This window comes from Rhinopithecus roxellana, chromosome 15 (assembly GCF_007565055.1).
Source record: "Rhinopithecus roxellana isolate Shanxi Qingling chromosome 15, ASM756505v1, whole genome shotgun sequence".
Classification (NCBI taxonomy): Eukaryota; Metazoa; Chordata; class Mammalia; order Primates; family Cercopithecidae; genus Rhinopithecus; species Rhinopithecus roxellana.
Window position 1 is genome coordinate 96,147,843 of NC_044563.1, and position 19,814 is coordinate 96,167,656.

The window sequence follows — 19,814 nt, forward strand, 5'->3', positions numbered from 1 at the left end:
TTTTAGCTTTCCTAGGCATAGTAGATTGTCAGAATGCCTAGAAATGTGGTACTCACTCTACAGCCAAAAGACAGCCTTAGAAATTTCTTCTGTCTGTATAGAAGACAGGAGATACTCTGATAGTCTGTGTCTAATCATGTCTGAGTGGAAACCCCTGTCTACCTCTTATGTCAAAGCAAAAGAAAAGAGGGAGGCAGTTAACAAGCTCTGGAATTCTACCTTAGGCTACTTCCAAGGGGGTCTTTGGTCTTGTCTCTTCCTTCTTCTTAGGAGTAATCATTCCCTATCATTTTTCAAAAAAGTAGATTCACAAGCAGCAGAAAAGGTAATGTCAAAGGGACCTTTTATTGACTACATAGTGTTTGAGCTATACAGACCAGCAGGGCCATCAAAATCTAAATGTACATCTTGCTAGATGCAATTATTTTCATTTTTGGATTGAGTTTCCCATCCTAGGTTAGAATATAAAATTTTCTATTATATCTAACCTGGAGAATTAAAGTGCGTTTCAGTTTGAGGTAAACTGTATCCACTTTTAAAAAATTCAGCAGGTAGCTGGAAATTCTCCAATATGATAGTCCCAGTGAGGGACCCCAGTGATGCAGAAAAGGGAATTAAGCATGAAATTGAAGAGAGGAGGACTGGGTTCCTGTAGAAGAAAAGGTCTTGGTTTTCATAAGCCATCTTCTCTCAAGTAGTAAGAATATCCCAACAAAACAACAAAGGACTCTACTGGAAGGTGAAATATGAAAAGAATACTGCAGAAGTTTGGGAAAAAGCAACCATCCAGGCCCAGGCACCCACCCCTACTTCATTCTGAGAAAACTGAGTATGTAGAATTAGAAATCCTGGGCAATAACCTTGACTCAATGAATATTTTATAGCCTTGGTTAAATAACTTGACCTCTCCAAACCTCAGCCGTTTTATCTATACAAGCAGAATTATATTTGATCAAATTTACAGGGTTATTCTATGGTCAAATAATTTCTTAATGTTTAAGTATTTTTTAAAAATACTATACAACACTATACATAAGAAAAGATAAAAGAGTGAGGGGAGAAAGATGGTTTTGAAGACACTTAAAATGTAAAGCTTTTGCCTGAATAGATATGGCAAAGAACAACCTTAATTCAGGGGCATTGCTTTGGGATTTGCTTTATTCTCTGAAAGAAAAGGAGCAAAAGAAGAGCCTCCTTAGGAATGAGAAAAAGGGAAAGATTAAGTTTAGTGTTTAGGTTGAGTGTTTGCCACATTTATTTTTTTTTAAAAGCCTAGAGTATGACTGAACAATCTAGTCCCCAGCCCAACGAAGCACCAATGGAAGCATTCATACCTCAATCTGTTTGTGGTTGTAAGAGTGGCCACCACCATGTTCAAAGGTGTCCAAATTCCTGCCAAAACGGTCACTTAGGCCCTTTAGCCTTGGGTTAATTTGTGGGTGGGAGACATGACCCTTCTGTTTAGTAGCATATTCAGAAAAAAAAAAAAAAAAAGACAAAACATACTGTCAGAACTCATGAAACAGAACACATGTTTCTAAATCCAGGGTATTGACCACATCAAAAAACAGAAAGTAGAAAGTTTAAGACTCAGTTTCTTTCTTTTACAGAAATTTGGTTATAGTATCAAACAGTGGCACTGATTTCTTGTTTCTGCCTCTGACTCAAGAAGATACTCAATAGCACAGCTATAGGAAAAGAAGAAATAAATTAGGTTTATAATAGTGAGGGTTCTTTTTAGACTTGCACCAACTATAGTAGGTTTCAGTGTTAGTAGTGTGAAAGGTGAAGGTTTGCAAGAGAGGTGAGGTTGCTGCTCCTCTTAGGCAAAATTTCTAGCTCTGCTAGGCAGCCCTTAATGGGTTACATCTTTATGACTTCCTGGATCATAACTCATGACAAAATTTCTGAAAGTGTTGCAAAAATTCTTTATTTGCAGATCCAATTGGAAACATTCAAAATGATGTTTTCTCATGGGACAATAGTTGTACACTTTTTATGTTCAAGTCACATAGAGATTAGCAACACGAAAATAAAAATGCTTCACCAGATGCTATTTTGTAGATTATTTAAGAAAACTCAAAACTAATTACAGTATATTTTACGAATAAAAACTATCTTTAATAAAACTTTCTACTACATTGAAATCAAGTTGTTGATTATCTTATATTCTCTAAATATCCATATACTGAATGTTTGACTTATGTTAATGATCTCAGCCTTTTGTTTTTATTAATACAAATAAACATTCATATTCAAAGTCAACCTCCTATTCAAGTGGTAGTAGTAGAAGGGTATAATGACCACCTATTCCTATTCCAAACTCACTTTACTGTGAAGAAGATAAGGTGTAAATGATTTTTCAATCAGTTTCCAAAACACTTTACCCCAAGTTTAGCTTTATAAATAAGAAACACCAATGCAAAATTTATAAGACACCATGCCCTGACTTTTGACCCTAGAAAGGATGAGGACACACATATTAAGGAGCAATGCATTCACAATTTACAAAATAGTTATTTGTAATTTGAGAATAACAATCCCTTATTTTATGAGCTACAAGAAGAAGAAAATATCCAACATCATTTTTTGTTTCAATTTTTATATGTAAAAGCTAATCTGGACATAAGTGGAGACATAGATGAAAAACTGACAAGGAAAAAGCTAACGTGTATGCAGTAACAACTAGCCCTTGATGTTGTAAAACTGTTCACTCATCTGATAGAGAATACATAGTATTAAGTCATAATGTGATTTTTTTCCTTTAAAAATATTGAAACTGGCAATTTTCTCTTCTATTTGCATTATGGTAAGCACATAAGGTGTTAATCCTTCTGGGCTATGCTTAAAATATTAGTTAACATTCAGGCCATTATTTAGCATACAGCTGGTTAGCAGTTTTCCACTAAAGTACTGGCTCATATCCCACATTTTTTTCTTCTGGCACTTACCTGGAGCTGTAAAGGGCTGAGTCCAGAAGCAGCAGCAGCTGCCATTGTTGATGGAATGAACTGTACAGGGTAGTTATCACCTGTCGGAAAGAACAATGCATACAGGTTTAGACAATGCACAGGGAATTGCAGAGGACAAGTACAAACACGGTCCTTGGATTGCCTGAGCTTTACAACATTGCTCTAAGCCCAAACATCTGCAGAAACAAAAGGCTTAGTTGGGCACAGACTTGCAGTGCTGCCTTGGAACTTTTTGTTAACAGATAGCTGGTAGGCAAACTGGCAAAACATGAATGTGATGTTAAAAAAATTAAATGTGCAATTCAAGCATGTTCACTCCATTACGAATCTTGTAATACATAATTTTTTAAGAGTAAAAAAATATCTTAAAGCCAGGCTGACACTCAATACACTGGGAAAGCATTGAGGTTTTTATATTAGAACAACAAAAAGTTTTGGCTTGGTAGGCAAGGCTGAGTATTAAGAGTCCAAAAAGGGCTCTGAGCTATCGACTGCTCATAATTCTAAACTTTATTTATTAAACAAGTTTAAAAATTAAAAAACACAACCTCTTCAATATGATAGGACCAAGAGGACAGCTAATCTTATCTTCCAGTATTCTGTGAAATGTCTGGTATCCCCCTAAGTGTAGAAACCATGTTTGTCTGAATTAACCTCTGGTACTGAACTGGTGGATCCTAGTAAAGAATCATGCATACTAAGCACTTATCAGACATATTTTGATTATGCTTTGATTAAATAACCACACATTTTACATGGGATATCTGTACTAAACGCTGGTAAAGATTGAGTATGGTTCAGCAAAGATGAATGCCATATCTTAATGTGTTTCTGACTCCAGATCATTCCTAAAAAGGGACATGGAAGTACCTTCTGTGACCTAAGAACTGTGTGCAGTAACCTGAAGAGCCAAAATAAAGTAAGGAGGAACATATCATGAGAGTGGTAACTGAAATAAAAATTAGTATGTGTGGATAAATTTCACAATATCAGTGATTTAATGAAGTATCACTTTGGCTTCAGCTACTTATTTAAAGTCAGTGTTATGTACTATCTCTAGGCTATATTTTAATAGCCTGTTTCTCCACACATTTTTGACATTTATAATAATCATGCTGTTTTGCATGAACTTTCCACACTGAAAGCTGAATGTAATAATGAATAGACAGACTAGAAGGAATCTCAGTAATAAAGGTAGTCAACTGGAAAGCAAAACTTTTTTGGGGAGTAGGGGGTATGGACACTAATACCTGGAGCTTTCCTGGTGACTCTGCTTCCTGGGAACTCATCTTGCTTGCCATATGAAATGCTACTCAGCTGGCCCAATGTAAATGTTAAGTTGCTTTCACTTTTAACAAATTGTTAGCTTCTAATCTACACAGTCTCTTTGCATCATATCCATAATACCTCATCAGACCATTGAGCACAGTGTGTGCTTGTACACAGTCCAGTAACAATTGGCTTCTGATTGCATATGGAGTGCTGCTACAATGCATTCACTAACATTATATTGTGCTGGTCTCCTACGGAGTAATGTTCAAAATATCTGATCTTGTTTTTCTCCTTCCATGAGGTTGATTTTGGTTTGCAGTACTATATGGGCTTTTTAAAAAAGATAACTAGGCCAAATTATTTTTTATAGTAAGTGACTGTCACTTTATGCTTAAATAATTCTACTGATCTTCTTGATATTTAAACTAAATTATCTGAAGGAAGAATATCCTAATCTAAGTCAAATAGTAATTCTTTGGTAGATATCAAGTTTTAAAAAATCACAAAACGATGCTGAATTAATGATGCTTCAAAAATAGGGGAAAAAAATCACCATTCTAACCATTGACATGGACTGCCTCCTGGAACATTTTAGAGCTGTTCTTTCTTTAAATATCATGCATTATTCATACTAACTCTAAACCACAACCACCCTCCCTCTAAGTTTAATACCAGTTGCTTTATTTGTACTAAAACATTTTTCATGTCAAACATATTTTTTAAAAAAATCAAACTCTAAAAGAATTCCCTGGGGCACACCTTTTTTCATAGCTGTCATGCTTCTATGCTATGAAATAGCTTTTTTTTTTTTTTTTTTTTTTTTTTTACAGTTTTTGGCTTGCCAGTTAATTTATTACTATCTCTACCACACCCCATAGTACTTTCCAGCTCACCTGCTGGCTACAAACAGCTTTCTTTCCACTGCTGACAGGCATATTTAAAAAACATTTTAAACTTTTATCCTCCTTTGAATCTGTATATCTGAATATAATCTTTAGAAAGCTATTTCTCCATAACATATCATTGTTTCAACATTAAAAGTAAAAATGAATATACTAGAGCAACAGAGTATATAACAGAGAATGATTAGAAGAAAGAGAACAAGGAAAAGGCAGGAGGGGTAGAAGATGAGGCAGAAGAAGAGGGGGATTACAAGTAGAAAAGGAAAATTTGAGAGGGAGAGGGATTTAAGGGTATTGTGAAGTTTAGTTTTTTAATAACAAAGTTACACGTTTCCCCTATGTGGCTCTAATTCTCTGTGTAAGTCAATCAAGAAAAAGTTCTCAGTGCCTGACTTGGCAAGGAATCAGTCAACATGTTGTAGCAATTTTTTTCAAATTTGTCTCTGGATTTGAAATGCTTTCATGAGGACCCACTCTTTTAAAATTTGTACATGGAAGGGGAAGCTTGTTGAAACTGGTTGGCTTTATGTCCTACTGTAATCTGGCCCTTGCTACCTCTAGTGTAAGAAGACAACTTTCAAAAACCAATTTGAAAAATAATGTCCATTCTGTAAATCCAGTTTTCCAGCTTTGTAAATATTTCAACTGATGGCTTTTATCTTAAGAGTACAGAACAAAGACAAAGTAGGATTTAAAACTTATGGAAAATTTGCTTGACATTAGTTTCACTTGTCAGAATAGGCAGCATTCCTTTGGAATCAAAACAGCAAGAGTCCCTAAATGAGAGAAAATAAATTCTTAAATTTTCATAGAAACTGATATGAAGCAGAAAATTAGTAAAACTTAATGGCAGGAGAAGGGGTGTTTGTACCAAGAACCTACAACCCATTAGATTCAGGATACCTCCTGCAAGAATACTTTTAATTTGAATAATTCAGAGTCTACCTTTTAAAAATAGCCAAAAATCCCATGGTTTTTGTAAAAGTCTGTCAATTTACTTTCATTCTTCAGAAAGACAAAGGACTGGGATAGTTGCAGTATCCTGAGGTAGTAACTTCAGATATTAACACATTGAAGAAATAATTTAGAAAGTTTGGAAGGAGTAGAGAGAAGAAAAAAAGAAGAAGAAGAAAAAAAAAAAAAAAAAACAGAACTAGAAGACAGGACTCAAAAGATTCTTCAATAACTGCCCCAAAGTAGGAATTCAGTCTCATACCTCATTTCCCAGCCTCCAAAATAGAAGAAAAATATGTTACACATCCCTAACTAACTCAAAAATTATTGTGTGCTAGCAACATAAAATAATAAATTACCAAACAACTGTACAGCCCACCTTTATGAGCTACAGCCATTCTTGTTATAATATGAACATATTTGAATCACAACAACTGTTGCAAACTTGAACATACCACTTAGCATGGATCTTGCCTGGATGCATGCATTTGGTATAGCAAAATATTACAATTCCTCTATACTCCGAGGGAATGCCATAAATCTGAATTTGTCTTTATGCGAAACCACACTGCAGTAAATGTTAGCAGGTAATAGGTGACACATTTAGAATTCTAAAAATAAAACAAAAGTTTCAATTTGTCCTGAGGACAAATGAAAAAATTAGCAAGGATTATAATATATATTGCTGAGATCACTATGTTGTTATTTCTTCTGCTAAATTTCTCCTTCTCTACTCATCAAAGAATAGATCAATGATGAAAAGAGTCTTGACCTCAGAATTTCTTCTAAGATCATCTGCAGTGTTTTTTCTACCTTTAAGAAAGCTAAGAATCAAGGCTCAATCTTACTTTTTTCACTTATTTCACAGTTGCATCCAAACCCTTGACCAATCATCTGAAAATCTGTGGAATTTCTCACAATGGCAATTAAAAAAGTGAGTGTGAATGAACTCATGTAAATTCACCCCCATTACATAAAATCGATTTTAAAAATCTTCAGTTTCATACTAGGGATGCAGGGATGGCTTAACATATGCAAATCAATAAACATGATACACCACATAAACAGAATTAAAAACAAAACTCACATGATCATCTCAACAGATGCAGAAAAAGCATTTAACAAAATCCCAACATCCCTTGGTGATTAAAACCCTCAGCAAAATTAGCATAGAAAGGACATACCTTAAAGTAATAAAAGTCATCTACAACAAACCCACAGCAAACATTATAGTGAATGAGGAAGAGTTGAAAGCATTCTCCCTAAGAACTGGAACAGGACAAGGATGCCCACTTTAACCACTTCCATTCAACATAGTACTCGAAGTCCTAGGAAGAACAATCAGACAACAGAAAGAAAATAGGGGCTCCAAATCGGTAAAGAGGAAGTCAAAGTGTCGCTGTTTGCTCATGATATGATTGTATACCTAGGAAATCCTAAAGACTCATCCAAAATCTCCTAGAACTGGTAAATGAATTCAGCAAAGTTTCAGGATACAAAATTAATGTACACAACTTAGTAGCTCTGCTATATACCAATAGTGATCAAGCTGAGAATCAAATCAAGAATTCAACCCCTTTCACAATAGCTGCAATAAAATAAAATAAAATAAAATAAAATAAAATACTTAGGAATATACCTAACCAAAGATGTGAAAGAACTCTACAAGGAAAACTACAAAACACTGCTGAAAGAAATCATATATGATATAAACAAATGGAAATATTCCATGCTCATGGTTGGGTAGGATCAATATTTTAAAAATGACTATACTGCCAAAAGCAATCTACAAATTCAATGTGGTTCCCATAAAAATACCACCATCATTCTTCAAAGAACTAGTAAAAAGAATCCTAAAATATATATGAAACCAAAATGAGCCTGCATAGCCAAAGACAGACTAAGCAAAAAGAACAAATCTGGAGGCATCACATTACCTGACTGCAAACTATACTATAAGGCCATAGTCACCAAAACAGCATGGTACTGGTGTGAAAACAGGCACATAGACCAATGGAACAGAATAGAGAACCCAGAAATAAAGCCAAATACTTACAGCAAACTGATCTTCGACAAAGCAGACAAAAATATAAAATGGGGAAAGACACCCAATTCAACAAATGATGCTGGGATAATTGGCAAGCCACATGTAGAAGAATGAATCTGGATCCCCATCTCTCACCTTATAAAAAATTCAGCTCAAGATGGATCAAATATTTAAATCTAAGACCTGAAACCATAAAGATTCTAGAAGATAACATTGGAAAAAACCCTTCTAGACATTGACTTAGGCAAAGAATTCATGACCAAGAACCCAAAAGCAAATGCAACAAAAGCAAAGATAAATAGATGGGACTTAATTAAACTAAAAACCTTCTGCATAACAAAAGAAATAATCAGCAGAGTTAACAGACAACCCACAGAGTGGGAGAGAATCTTCACAATCTATATATCCAACAAAGAACTAATATCCAGAATCTACAAAGAACTCAAACAAATCAGCAAAAACAAACAACAACAACAACAACAAAAAAAAACAAAACAAAAACAAAAAAATTCCCATTAAAAAGTGGGTTAAGGACATGAGTAGACAATTCTCAAAGGAAGATAAACAAATGGACAATGATCATACTTTAAAAAATGCTCAGCATCACTAATTGTCAGGGAAGTGCAAATCAATACCACAATGCAATACCACCTCACTCCTACAAGAATGGTCATACTAAAAAAAATCAATAAATAATGATATTGGCATGGATGTGGTGAAAAGGAAACACTTTTACACTGTTGGTGGGAATGTAAACTAGTACAAACTCTATGAAAAAGAGAGTGAAGAGTCCTTAAAGAACTAAAAGTAGACCTACTGTTTGATCCAGCAATCCCACTACTAGGTATCTATCCAGAGGAAAAGAAGTCATTACATGAAAAAGATACTTGCACATGCATGCTTATAGCAGCAAAATTTTTCCAATTGCACAAATATGGAAGCAGCCCAAATGCTCATCAATTAACACATGGATAAAGAAAATGTGATATATATATATATATATATATATATATATATATATACACATATATATACACACACTTACACATACACACCCACACACACCATGGAACAGTACTCAGCCACAAAAGGGAATGAAATAGTGGCATTCACAGAAACCTGGATGGAATTGGAGACTATTATTCTAAGTGTAGTAACTCAGAAATGGAAAACCAAACATCGTATTCTCACTCACATGTGAAAGTTAAGCTATGAGGAATGCAAAGGCATAAGAATGACACATTGAACTTTGGGGATTGGGGGAAAGGCTGGGGGATGGCGAGGTATAACAGACTACACATTGGGTACAGTGTACACTGCTTGGGTGATGGGTGCACCAAAATCTCAGAAATCACCACTATTGAAATTTAAAAAATGAAAAAAATAAAAATAACACAATAAAAATAAAAAATAAAAAAATAAACCTTCAAAGTTCATGCCTTCATGATAGCTCATCAGTGATATAGCCTCCATGTACAGAGGAGAACACAGTTAAAATTATTGACCTTTAAAAAACTAGGTTAGCTTACACAGCTGAACATATTTTCTTCCTGGACCCCAACACTCTGATTTAAAAATTAGGGTGCTTTTCTGAAGAACCTCAGAAATGCTTTGATTCTAAGTAGATCTATATTTAAATAATCAAGTATTACAATAGCAGTTCATATCTCTGCTTTGAAATACTCTGGAAGAGACAGAAATGAGTGGCTTTACAAGATTTCATTTGCATAGCATCACATGTAAAAAATAAATTTTATTCACTGCAAAAAGATCAGATTTTCTTAAGATCACACATACTTAGACGAAGGCCCCAAGAGTATGAAGTATCAAAGCAGAGAACTTCAGTCTGAATTCTATCTCCACTATTTCTAGATGTGGAACTCTTGGAAAAGTTAGCTTTTCTGAGTATCAATTTCTTAGATTCTTTTAATAAAACAGAGATGATATCATTTGTTACCACTTATACCTAAGAGTTGTTATGAAAATTAAATGAGATTACACACACACACACATACACAGGTTGGGGGGTATCTTGGAAAATAAATGGTGCTCAATTAATGCTAACTAAAACAAAGAAATTAAAAAGAAATCATGAATAATTATGCAATCATAACAATTATACATTAACCAGTTCAACACCTAGAAGAAATGGACAAATTACTTAAAACACGCAAATTACCCAACTCAAGAAGCAATAGGACACCTCAACAGACCTATAACAAGTAAAGACAGTGAATCAATAATCAAAGACTGCTCAATAAGGAAAAGCCCTGACCTAGATGGATTCTGCCAAATGTTTAAAGAAAAATTAATACCAATCCTTATCAAACTCTTACAAAAAAAATGAAGAGGAAGGAACACTTCTAATTCATTTTATAAGGCTAACATTATCTTGATACCAAAACCAGATAAAGATATCACAGGAAAAGAAAGTTACAGTCCACTATCCCATATAAATATAGATATAAAAATCCTCAACAAAGTATTAGCAAAAAAATCCAATGGCATATTAAAAGAACTACTTACCAAGGCAAAGTGGAACTTATCCCAAGAATGCAAGGGATCAAATCAGTGTCAAGCATTACATTAACAGAACAAAGGGAAAAAAATCCAACATGATCATCTCAATTGACACAGAATAGGCATCTGACAAAAATCTAATATTCCATCATAAAAATTCTCAGAAAACTAGTAATAGAGGAAAAAGACTTTGGCATGATGAAACCTATTTATAAAAAGCCTACAGCTGGCCATGTGTGGTGGCACGTGCCTATAGTCCCAGCTACTTGGGAGGCTGAGGTAGAAAGATTGCTTGAACCCAGGAGCTCAAAGCCTCAGTGAACTATGATCATACCTCTTAATTCCAGCCTGGACAACAGAGCTAGACCCTGCTTGTTAAACAAACAAACAAACAAACAAACATCCACAACTAACATCATATTCAAGGGTGAAAGACTGAAAGCTTTCCCCTTAAGATCCAGAACAAGACAATAATGCTCACTTTCACTGCTGCTATTCAACCTTTAGTGGAAGTGCTAGCCACTGCTATTAGACAAGAAAAAGAAATAAAATGTATCCAAACTGGTAAGGGAGAGGTAAAACTATGTGTATTTGCAAATGACACAATCCTATATATAGAAAATCCCAAAGAATCCCTGAGTAAGCTACCAGAGTTAATAAATTCAGCAAACTCACCATCTTTGTATCATCAGCACCTACCATAGAGTCTGGGCATACAAAGCTTTCAAATGTGTTGAAATAAATGGAATTTTTAAATGTGTTGGATGAATCATAACTATATACCATCCTTAGTTTGCCTGTGACTAGTAATCGTGGAGAGTTTAAAAGGTCTAATTAGGTTAGGAGCAAAGAAGTTATTTTAAACTTTTTGAGTTCTATTCAATTTTGTATGAGGAGGGATAATTATGGAGGAAATCACATTTCCAACATAAATTGTGATTAAAAACAATTCTTTCTCCCAGCACTTTGGGAGGCCGAGGCGGACAAATCACGAGCTCAGGAGATGGAGACCATCCTGGCCAACATGGTGAAACCCCGTCTCTACTAAAAATACAAAAATTAGCTAGGCATGGTGGCACGTGCCTGTAATCCCAGCTACTTGGGAGGCTGAGGCAGGAGAATCGCTTGAACTCGGAAGGCAGAGGTTGCAGTGAGCCGAGACAGCGCCACTGTGCTCCAGCCTGGCAACAGAGCGAGACTCCGTCTAACAAAGAAAGAAAATGTTCAGGATTTGTAACTGAAAAGCAAGTTGAACCTAGAAATAAGGACTTGAAAGAAGCAGACAGCGAAAAGAGAGACGAAAGAAACTCATAGATGACAGCAATATCAATTCCTGGTGACTATCAAGAGCTGATTCAGCCATCGTTCTTCTGACCAACTGAGCATAAACCAGTAAGTTCAGCTAGCAAAAACTAGAGGAAAAAGAGGAGTATGAAAATTCACTTTTCTTAAAGGATATGCATGGGCCTGCAATCAGAACAACTTGAATGTAGTTAAGGAAAGATATTTGAGGGAATAGGTCAGTGTGCTCAGCCCAGGCTAAGCCTAGTCAGTCTGATGGAGAAAGGGAGAGAAGATGCAAGGAGTGTAGTCAAGAAGCAGAACCTTCAGAAAGGTCACCTGCACCGAGGCCACCGGCCAATCCAGGTGGCCCTGAAGGGTTAAGACCACACATTAAGATTAGCTGCCTTCCCTGTTGGCTTCAGGACATAGACTATATTTCCAGTGTGCCCTGAATTAGTTTATTCTTTGATTCAACATTCAACAGGCCCATGGGGTACAAGTGAGTTAAAGATGGTGGTGGTGGTGGTGATGGTGGAGTGGGGGTGGGGGTGGGGGTGTGTGAATGAGAAGGTCCCAGCATGAAGATTTTTGTGCAGTAGTTCTCTGTGACACCGAAAGGGAATAGGGCCTTTATTCAGAAATTTCTAAGATGATTTAGATAGAAAATAGGACCCAGTCTTTTGGGAGATTACAAACTGTTTTCCAACTTCCTTTTTTGCAAGTGGTTATGAAGCTACTTATATTCTTGCAGATTGGGTTCTCTTTGGGCCCTGGACTGGGTGAGGCTGATGTTAGAGGTTAAACCGGGGTAGGCCTGAGGTATTTGGGGATACTCAAACCTTCCAGATTTTAGACTGGTTCTTAGTGACTTGAAAGAGTTGATATGCCTCCAAAGAGAACACCTGGATAATTTTGCCACTTTCAAGTGGATTTTCAAAATCCTCAATGATTTGGGGTCTATCACTTTGGAATTTGTGGTATTTGGGAACAATTTAGGCTAATTTTTATTGTTACATTCTCTGTGAAATAAGACACTCATACACAGATAATATTGGAAGTGTATAAATGATTAATAAAATAAACTGTATTTAGCAAAAAAAATAAAAAATAAATAAATAAATTCAGCAAAGTTGCAGAGTATAAGCTTAACACACAAATATCAGCTGTGTTTCTAAACATCAACAACAAACAACCCAAAAGAAAATTAAGAAAACAATTTCATTTACAAAAGTATTAAAAAGAACTAAACACTTAGGGATAAATCTAACCAAGGAGGTGAAAGATTTGCACATTGAAAACTATAAAACATTTTTTAAAGAAATTAAAGATGACATAAATAAATGGAAAAGCATCTGTGCTTATGGTAGGAAGATTTAACACTGTTAAGATGGCAATACTACCCAAAGCAACCTGCAGATTCAAAGCAATCCCTATCAAAATTACAACAACCTATTTCACAGAAATGGAAAAGCCAATTCACAAACTAATATGGAATTACAAGAGGTCCCAATAACTAAAACAATCTTGAAAAAGAAGAAGAAAGTTGGAAAGCTCACAGTTCATACTTTACCACAAGGCTACAGCAATTAAAACAGGATGGTACTGGCATAAGGAGAGAGAAAGAGAGATATGTATATATGTGTGTGTGTGTGTGTGTGTGTGTGTGTATATATCTACCAATGAAATATAATAGAAAGCTCAAAATTAAAACCTTTACATATATAGTCAATTGATTTTTGACAAAGGTGCAAAAACCATTGAACGGGGGAAGGGATAGTCTTATCAACAAATGGTGTGGGGAAAATTGGACATCCACATGCAAAAGATGTAAAACAACAGAAAAAGGTTCTACCTTACACAATATACAAAAATCAACTCAAATGGATCAAAGACATGCATCAAAGACACAAACTTAGAAGCTAAAAAAAACCCTTAGAAGAAAATGTAGTGATAAATCTTTATGACATTGAATTTGGCAATGATTTCATTGATACAACATCAAAACCACAGGCACCAATGGGAAAAATGGATAAATTTCACTCCATCAAAATTAAGAACTTTAGTGTATTAAAGATACTACTAAGAATGCTAAAAGACAAATTATAGAATGGGAGAAAATATTTGCAAATCATATATCTGATAAGGTATTAATATCCACAGTACACAAAGAACTGAAACTCAACAACAACAAAAAACCCAACTCAAAAATGGGCAAACTACTTAAATAGACAGTTTTCCACAGGAGATATCCAAATGGCCAATAAGCACATGAAAAGATGATCAGCATCATCAATCATTAAGCAAATGTAAATCAAAACCGCAATGAGATACCACTTCACACCTACTGGGATAATAAAAAAAAAAAATTAATTGAAAATAACAAGTGTTAGTAAGAATGTGAAGAAATTGGAATCCCCTTACATTTCTGGTGGGAATATAAAATGGCATGGCTACTGTGGAAAACAGTAGCCATAGAACTTCATGTGATCCATTAATTCAACTCACAGGTATATATCCGAAAGGATTGAAAGTGGGGATTCTAACAAACATTTCTATAACCATGTTCATAGAAGTATTATTCATAATAGCCAACAGGTAGAAACAAACTAAGTGCCTATCAACAGATGAACAGATAAACAAAATATGGTATATATACACAATGGAATATTATTCAGCAATAAAATTATATTTTAACATATGCTACAATATGGATGGACCTTGAAATACTATGCTTACCAAAATAAGCCAGACATAGACAGATAAATATTGTATTATTCCAATTATATGAAGTACCTACAATAGGCAAATTCACAGAGAAAGATAATAGAATAGAGATTACCAGAGACTAAGGGTAGAGGTATAGAGAGAGTTATTTAATGGCTACAGCATTTTTGTTGGGTATGATGAAAAAGTTTTGGGTATGGATTGTGGTGTTGGTTATACGATATTGAAAATATATTAATGCCACTGAGTTATATACTTACAAATGGCTAAATAATAAATATTATATTACATATATTTTACTGCAATAAAAAAGATATATTAGGTATACTTGTAAAATTGTTTTTGGTCATTGAGCAGAGGGATACTATGACTCAGTCTAACACTCAGCTTTTAGACTGCATTTCCAAAGGATAAGGATGTAGTTCAACGGGCTAAATTTACTCAGTTTCACCATCAGACTTTACTCCCAATCTTAGTGCTTTATCATTTTCAGAGAACTTTTATATATTTTACCAAATTTAATTTTCACATCCACATTGACTAGTGAACAAATCATGACACATTTCTTAGATGACAAAAATTTGAGGTTCAGCAAGATTAAATTATATGTTCAAGTAAGGATGAAACAGAATAATCCATGTGAAATATTTAGCACAGTATTTGGCACAGTAACCAATCAGTAAGCTTTAGCTGTTATTATTATCATATATTATCATATTATAACTAGTGAGTAAATGGAAGACCCAGGAGCAGGCAGACATCCTGTTCCTAGGACCTCTTAGGAAACTTAAAGGGTGCTTTCTAGCAGCAATCATATAAAAAAATTCCAACTACATAAAGCAATGGGTCAGCTAAGTCAAGTCTGAAGTATGAAGGGGGCTACTCATCATTTCTGCTTTTCAGGCAAGCTGATCTTGATCTGATATACACATCGGCAACTGTGAAAGAGGCTTTATCTTTTAATTTTCTCAAACATTTGTGCTCAAACATATCTATCTTACTCTTGATTGCTGCACCTCTCTGCATCACAATGTGAAAGAGCAAAGCAACCAAAAGTTTGTGGTTTATGTTCTGGGCTCTGATGATGAGTTCCTATCAAGAAATATGTCTCTAATTATAGAACCTGTAAAATACTAAAATAAAAATAAAAATACAAATAAAAAAATAGGGATTAAAACTCAATAAAGCTATTTCTAGAGAGAACAATCTGAAAGATGCAGTTCTGGAGCTGAACAATCCCTGTGGGCAACATGACCCCTCAGCAACCCACTGAGGTGGGAGAGCTTGCCTAGTGTTTACTACATGCTGGGACTCTGAAATGCCCATAGGTACAGGTCAAATCACGGGGTGGGGAGTGAAGGCCTATAACCCTAAATGTATTTGCTTACACTGTCTTCACATGGATTCAGAAACAGTCAACTTTAACAAACAGTGAACGTCCCCCCAAGGTAGTCTTTGCTCTCTGGAAATCAAGACAATTATTCAGTCAGCTGAAGACAGAAATACTATGAAATCATTTCAGATACGGGAAAATGGAAAGGGGAAAAAAAGGAAATATTTTTTCTTTAATTTATAAAGACCAAGGTAGCACTTGTTCATCCTATTGTTTAGGGAACCAGAATATAAATTTATGCCACCAATTCAACATTTTCTTTCAAAACTTTAGTCATTGTTGTCTCACATACATTTTTCTTTTTTCTTTATTTTATTTTATTTTGAGACAGGGTCTTACTCTGCTGCTAAGACTGGAGTGCTGTGACAGAATCATGGCTCACTGCTGCCTCAACCTACTGGGCTCAAGCAATCCTCCCACATGAGCCTCCTGAGTAGCTAGGACTACAGGTGCACACCACCATGCTTCGCTAACTTTTTAATCTTTTTAGAGACAAGGGCTCACTATGTTGTCCAGGCTGGTCTTGAACTCCTGGGCTCAAGTGATCCTCGCACCCCTCAGCCTCCCAAAGTGCTGGGATTACAGGCATGAGCCATCACGCCCAGCCCTCACATACATTTCAAATGAAGTTACCATAGCTCAGTTTGGGGCAAAAATAAGTTGTATTGTACTTGTCCAGTTTCCAGTCCAATAGCAGTCTCTTCACCTAATTCATGTGAATGATAAAAACACTGCATAGATTAAGTCTCCTGAGGATGTAATTTCTCTACTAATAGCATAAGAACATATAATTTTAATCAATTTTAAACATATTTTTCATATACAATAAAGCCTAGGTTAGCCAAAATATTGAAAGAATTAGAGTTCTGATTAATTAAATTGTCTGACATAATTTAGGAGTCACACAAAAGTAAACACTTTTTTTTACCCACCTTCCTTACAATTAAAACTCTTCCTACATCTCCAAACCCATTGTCCTGCCTTATCCAACAGAGTTTAGCCAACATAATCAAATACGGCTTTGTTACCCCAGGACATTAACTCTAAGCTGCCCTTTGTTCAATGGAAGTAACTAATTTCTGCACAATATTGTCACAATTTCTGTTTTTCTCAGTTACATATTATAATCCCATTAATGCCGTTTGAGAAGACTTTTGAAAAATGGTCTAAAATCACTATATATATAACAATATCTTCCTCCATGAAAAGTGGCAATATTGTTTCAACAAAATTAGGCAAGTAATATAGTTACAAGATGTCTACGTCTAACAGAAAATAAGATGGATACCTGATTTTGAAATGTGCATAAATTTAACTTTGAAAACACTGAAGTCAAATAGAGAATTTCCACATATAGTTCATTTAAAATATTTCTGGGACTGGTACAGGAGTGTCAAACTCAAATTCAGAATAGAACAGTAAACTTGGTTTACTTCAATGTTCCAAAGGAAGTCGAAATGAAGAAGTAGTTTAGAATGACTTATAGAGATCACAGGAAGACTGAACCACTGCACTGAAAAAACAATATTCTCTGAAAAAAATATGCCAATTTCATAGTAGGTAAGTATAACTTGTTCTAAAAATCATGCTCTAGAAAAATGAATTTTTAACAATTTGAATGACATAATTTTCTCTCAGGTATCCAAAAACCTTTTGGTAACAAGTTGATTCATTTATATGTGAAGAATTTTCAGACAGCTCTTAAACTCGCCAATCTCATTAACATCTCTACTCCTTGAATCATTCGTGTTTTGCCACAGACATCCTACCTTTTCTTACAAAGAAGGAAGTTCTCTACCAAATACAAAAGAGTAATCAATGGCAACAAGCAATTAAAACAGATGCTAAAATGCACTAGGATTGTTTTTATGCTATTTAGTAAGCTCTGTTCTCCAGAATTTTAGTAAAGTGATTTATATTTTATTATTGCTTTAAGCATATTAAAATACCTTTGTTCACTTTATAAAACACATACACGAAGAAACTGCTGCACACAGATTTGTTGTACTCAGATTTGATGGTTAATATAATCAGGTTAATATGTTAAAAAGAACTTGACACAGAAATTATTAATGAGTAGAACAAGGTCACTACTTCTGAGCTGAGGTCACTTACAAAGAATGCACAAATGAAATTAAGGTTGACTTTTATTTACTTGACTATCTTCTTACATTGGATTCCTTTGGCAACATATCTTTAAACATTTAAAGCCCTGTTTACAAGGAGGTTCTGAAAGAAGCTTCAAACCATTATGAACCTAATTGAATTCCCCAGGAGTCCAGTAAATTCAGAGGAAAAAAGAAAAAATCATAACATTTGCTAAATCATCTTAAAACATATTTCACTGCAAGGTTACATGACCTGTTTTTTGAGGTTTAAAAATGAATGAAAAAATACTGAATACTTCATTATTTAGATGAAAATCAAAACAATTTTACCTATTAGTGGTAAGCTAATTAAATCAGTCTAGTTTTAACTATTTTTCTAAGAGAAGTCTGACAACAAACAATAACATTTTATACTGTATGTGATCACTTTCCCAGAGTATAACAGTCCTCACAAGGAGAAAATGATCTTTAACCAAAAAACAATTATTCACAGCAAAAGTATGAGAGAGAGCTGACAAAAACATTGTAGTCCCCAGGGAAAGTAGTGTCTTATCTGTGAATTCAAGACATATTCAAGTGGAAGAAGAGAAAGTAAAAGTTTTTAGCAACCAATTAGTTTATTACAATGCCCACTCTTCCCAATTCTAATTTTACTTTAAAATAAGCTTTTATGATATTTTTATTCATAGCTCCCTCACATGCTCCTGTGTTTGTTGGAATACTAAGCAAAAACATGCGGATCTGAGCATTTCCAAAAGAATGTTAAATCCCTCTCTACTTACCTGGTTTGTATGTTATTCCAGGGGGGAAGAGGAATCCCTGTTGGGCAGCAGCAGCTGCTGCCAGGGTCCGCTGGTCATGTGGAAAAATTGGGATCATGAGCGGAGGCATGTGACCCTGAACCTGCTAAACAGAAGAGAGCCTATGATCAGACAGGGAGCAAATGTATGCCAAGAAGAATTTGTTTTTCACTCCTGGTGGTGTGCTGGTACCCACACAGCCACCCACCTCTAACCTCATTCCAAATCTGTAATCTGAGAAAATTCAGTAAAAATCCACCAAATCTCTTTTCTGAGATGCTAATAGCATACCGAAGACGTAACTTCATTGTGAATTTGCCTCGTCCCTGCTTCCACCAAACTGTGGTTAATGGTTTCCTTTTCTCTTGACTTTTTTCCCTTTTATTTTTTCTTTTAAACAAAGAACTAGAAGAAATAAGTTTGCCTCTTTTCTAGTACTGTACAATGTTGAGAGGTTTTGCCCTTTCAGCTGCTTTGTATGCTGTGCTTTCTTTCAAAAACAGTATTTAGTATCCATGGTCAGAAAATGATGTCTAATTGTTATATATTCTAAAAGCTGCATCTCCCCAGTTTAGGTATCTTATTTCAAAGCCTCACAGCATTATGTTAAACATATAGCTCTTCAGATTTAAGGCTACTACATCTTGGCTCCCAATTAAAGTAATATTCTTTGCCATACACACCTTGATGTAACATATAAATTGCTTGTCTGGCTAAACAGTTTTACAGCTTTATGCACTACCATGTAGCTCAGTAATTATGGAGTTGTATTCAGAGAGCATTTCATAATAAATCCTACTACATCAAATTTCATTTGACCTCAATAAATGTATCAAAG

The 19,814-nt window shown here is 34.9% G+C and overlaps 1 protein-coding gene across 12 annotated transcripts in view; it reads right to left on the reverse strand.

Moving 5' to 3' along the window:
* The window catches only part of SOX6 (SRY-box transcription factor 6), a 702,902-nt gene that overhangs the window by 149,886 nt on the left and 533,202 nt on the right, over positions 1–19,814 (reverse strand). For 4 of the 12 annotated variants that reach the window (XM_030918948.1, XM_030918952.1, XM_030918954.1 and 1 more), the window contains exons 8-10: positions 18,959–19,082; positions 2,952–3,031; positions 1,335–1,457 (exon numbers count right to left, since the gene is read on the reverse strand). In XM_030918948.1, coding sequence (XP_030774808.1) covers positions 1,335–1,457; positions 2,952–3,031; positions 18,959–19,082 — 327 coding nt within the window. The remainder of the gene's footprint in view (positions 1–1,334; positions 1,458–2,951; positions 3,032–18,958; positions 19,083–19,814) is intronic. The other 8 variants (XM_030918953.1, XM_030918955.1, XM_030918950.1 and 5 more) reach the window with 3 other exon arrangements.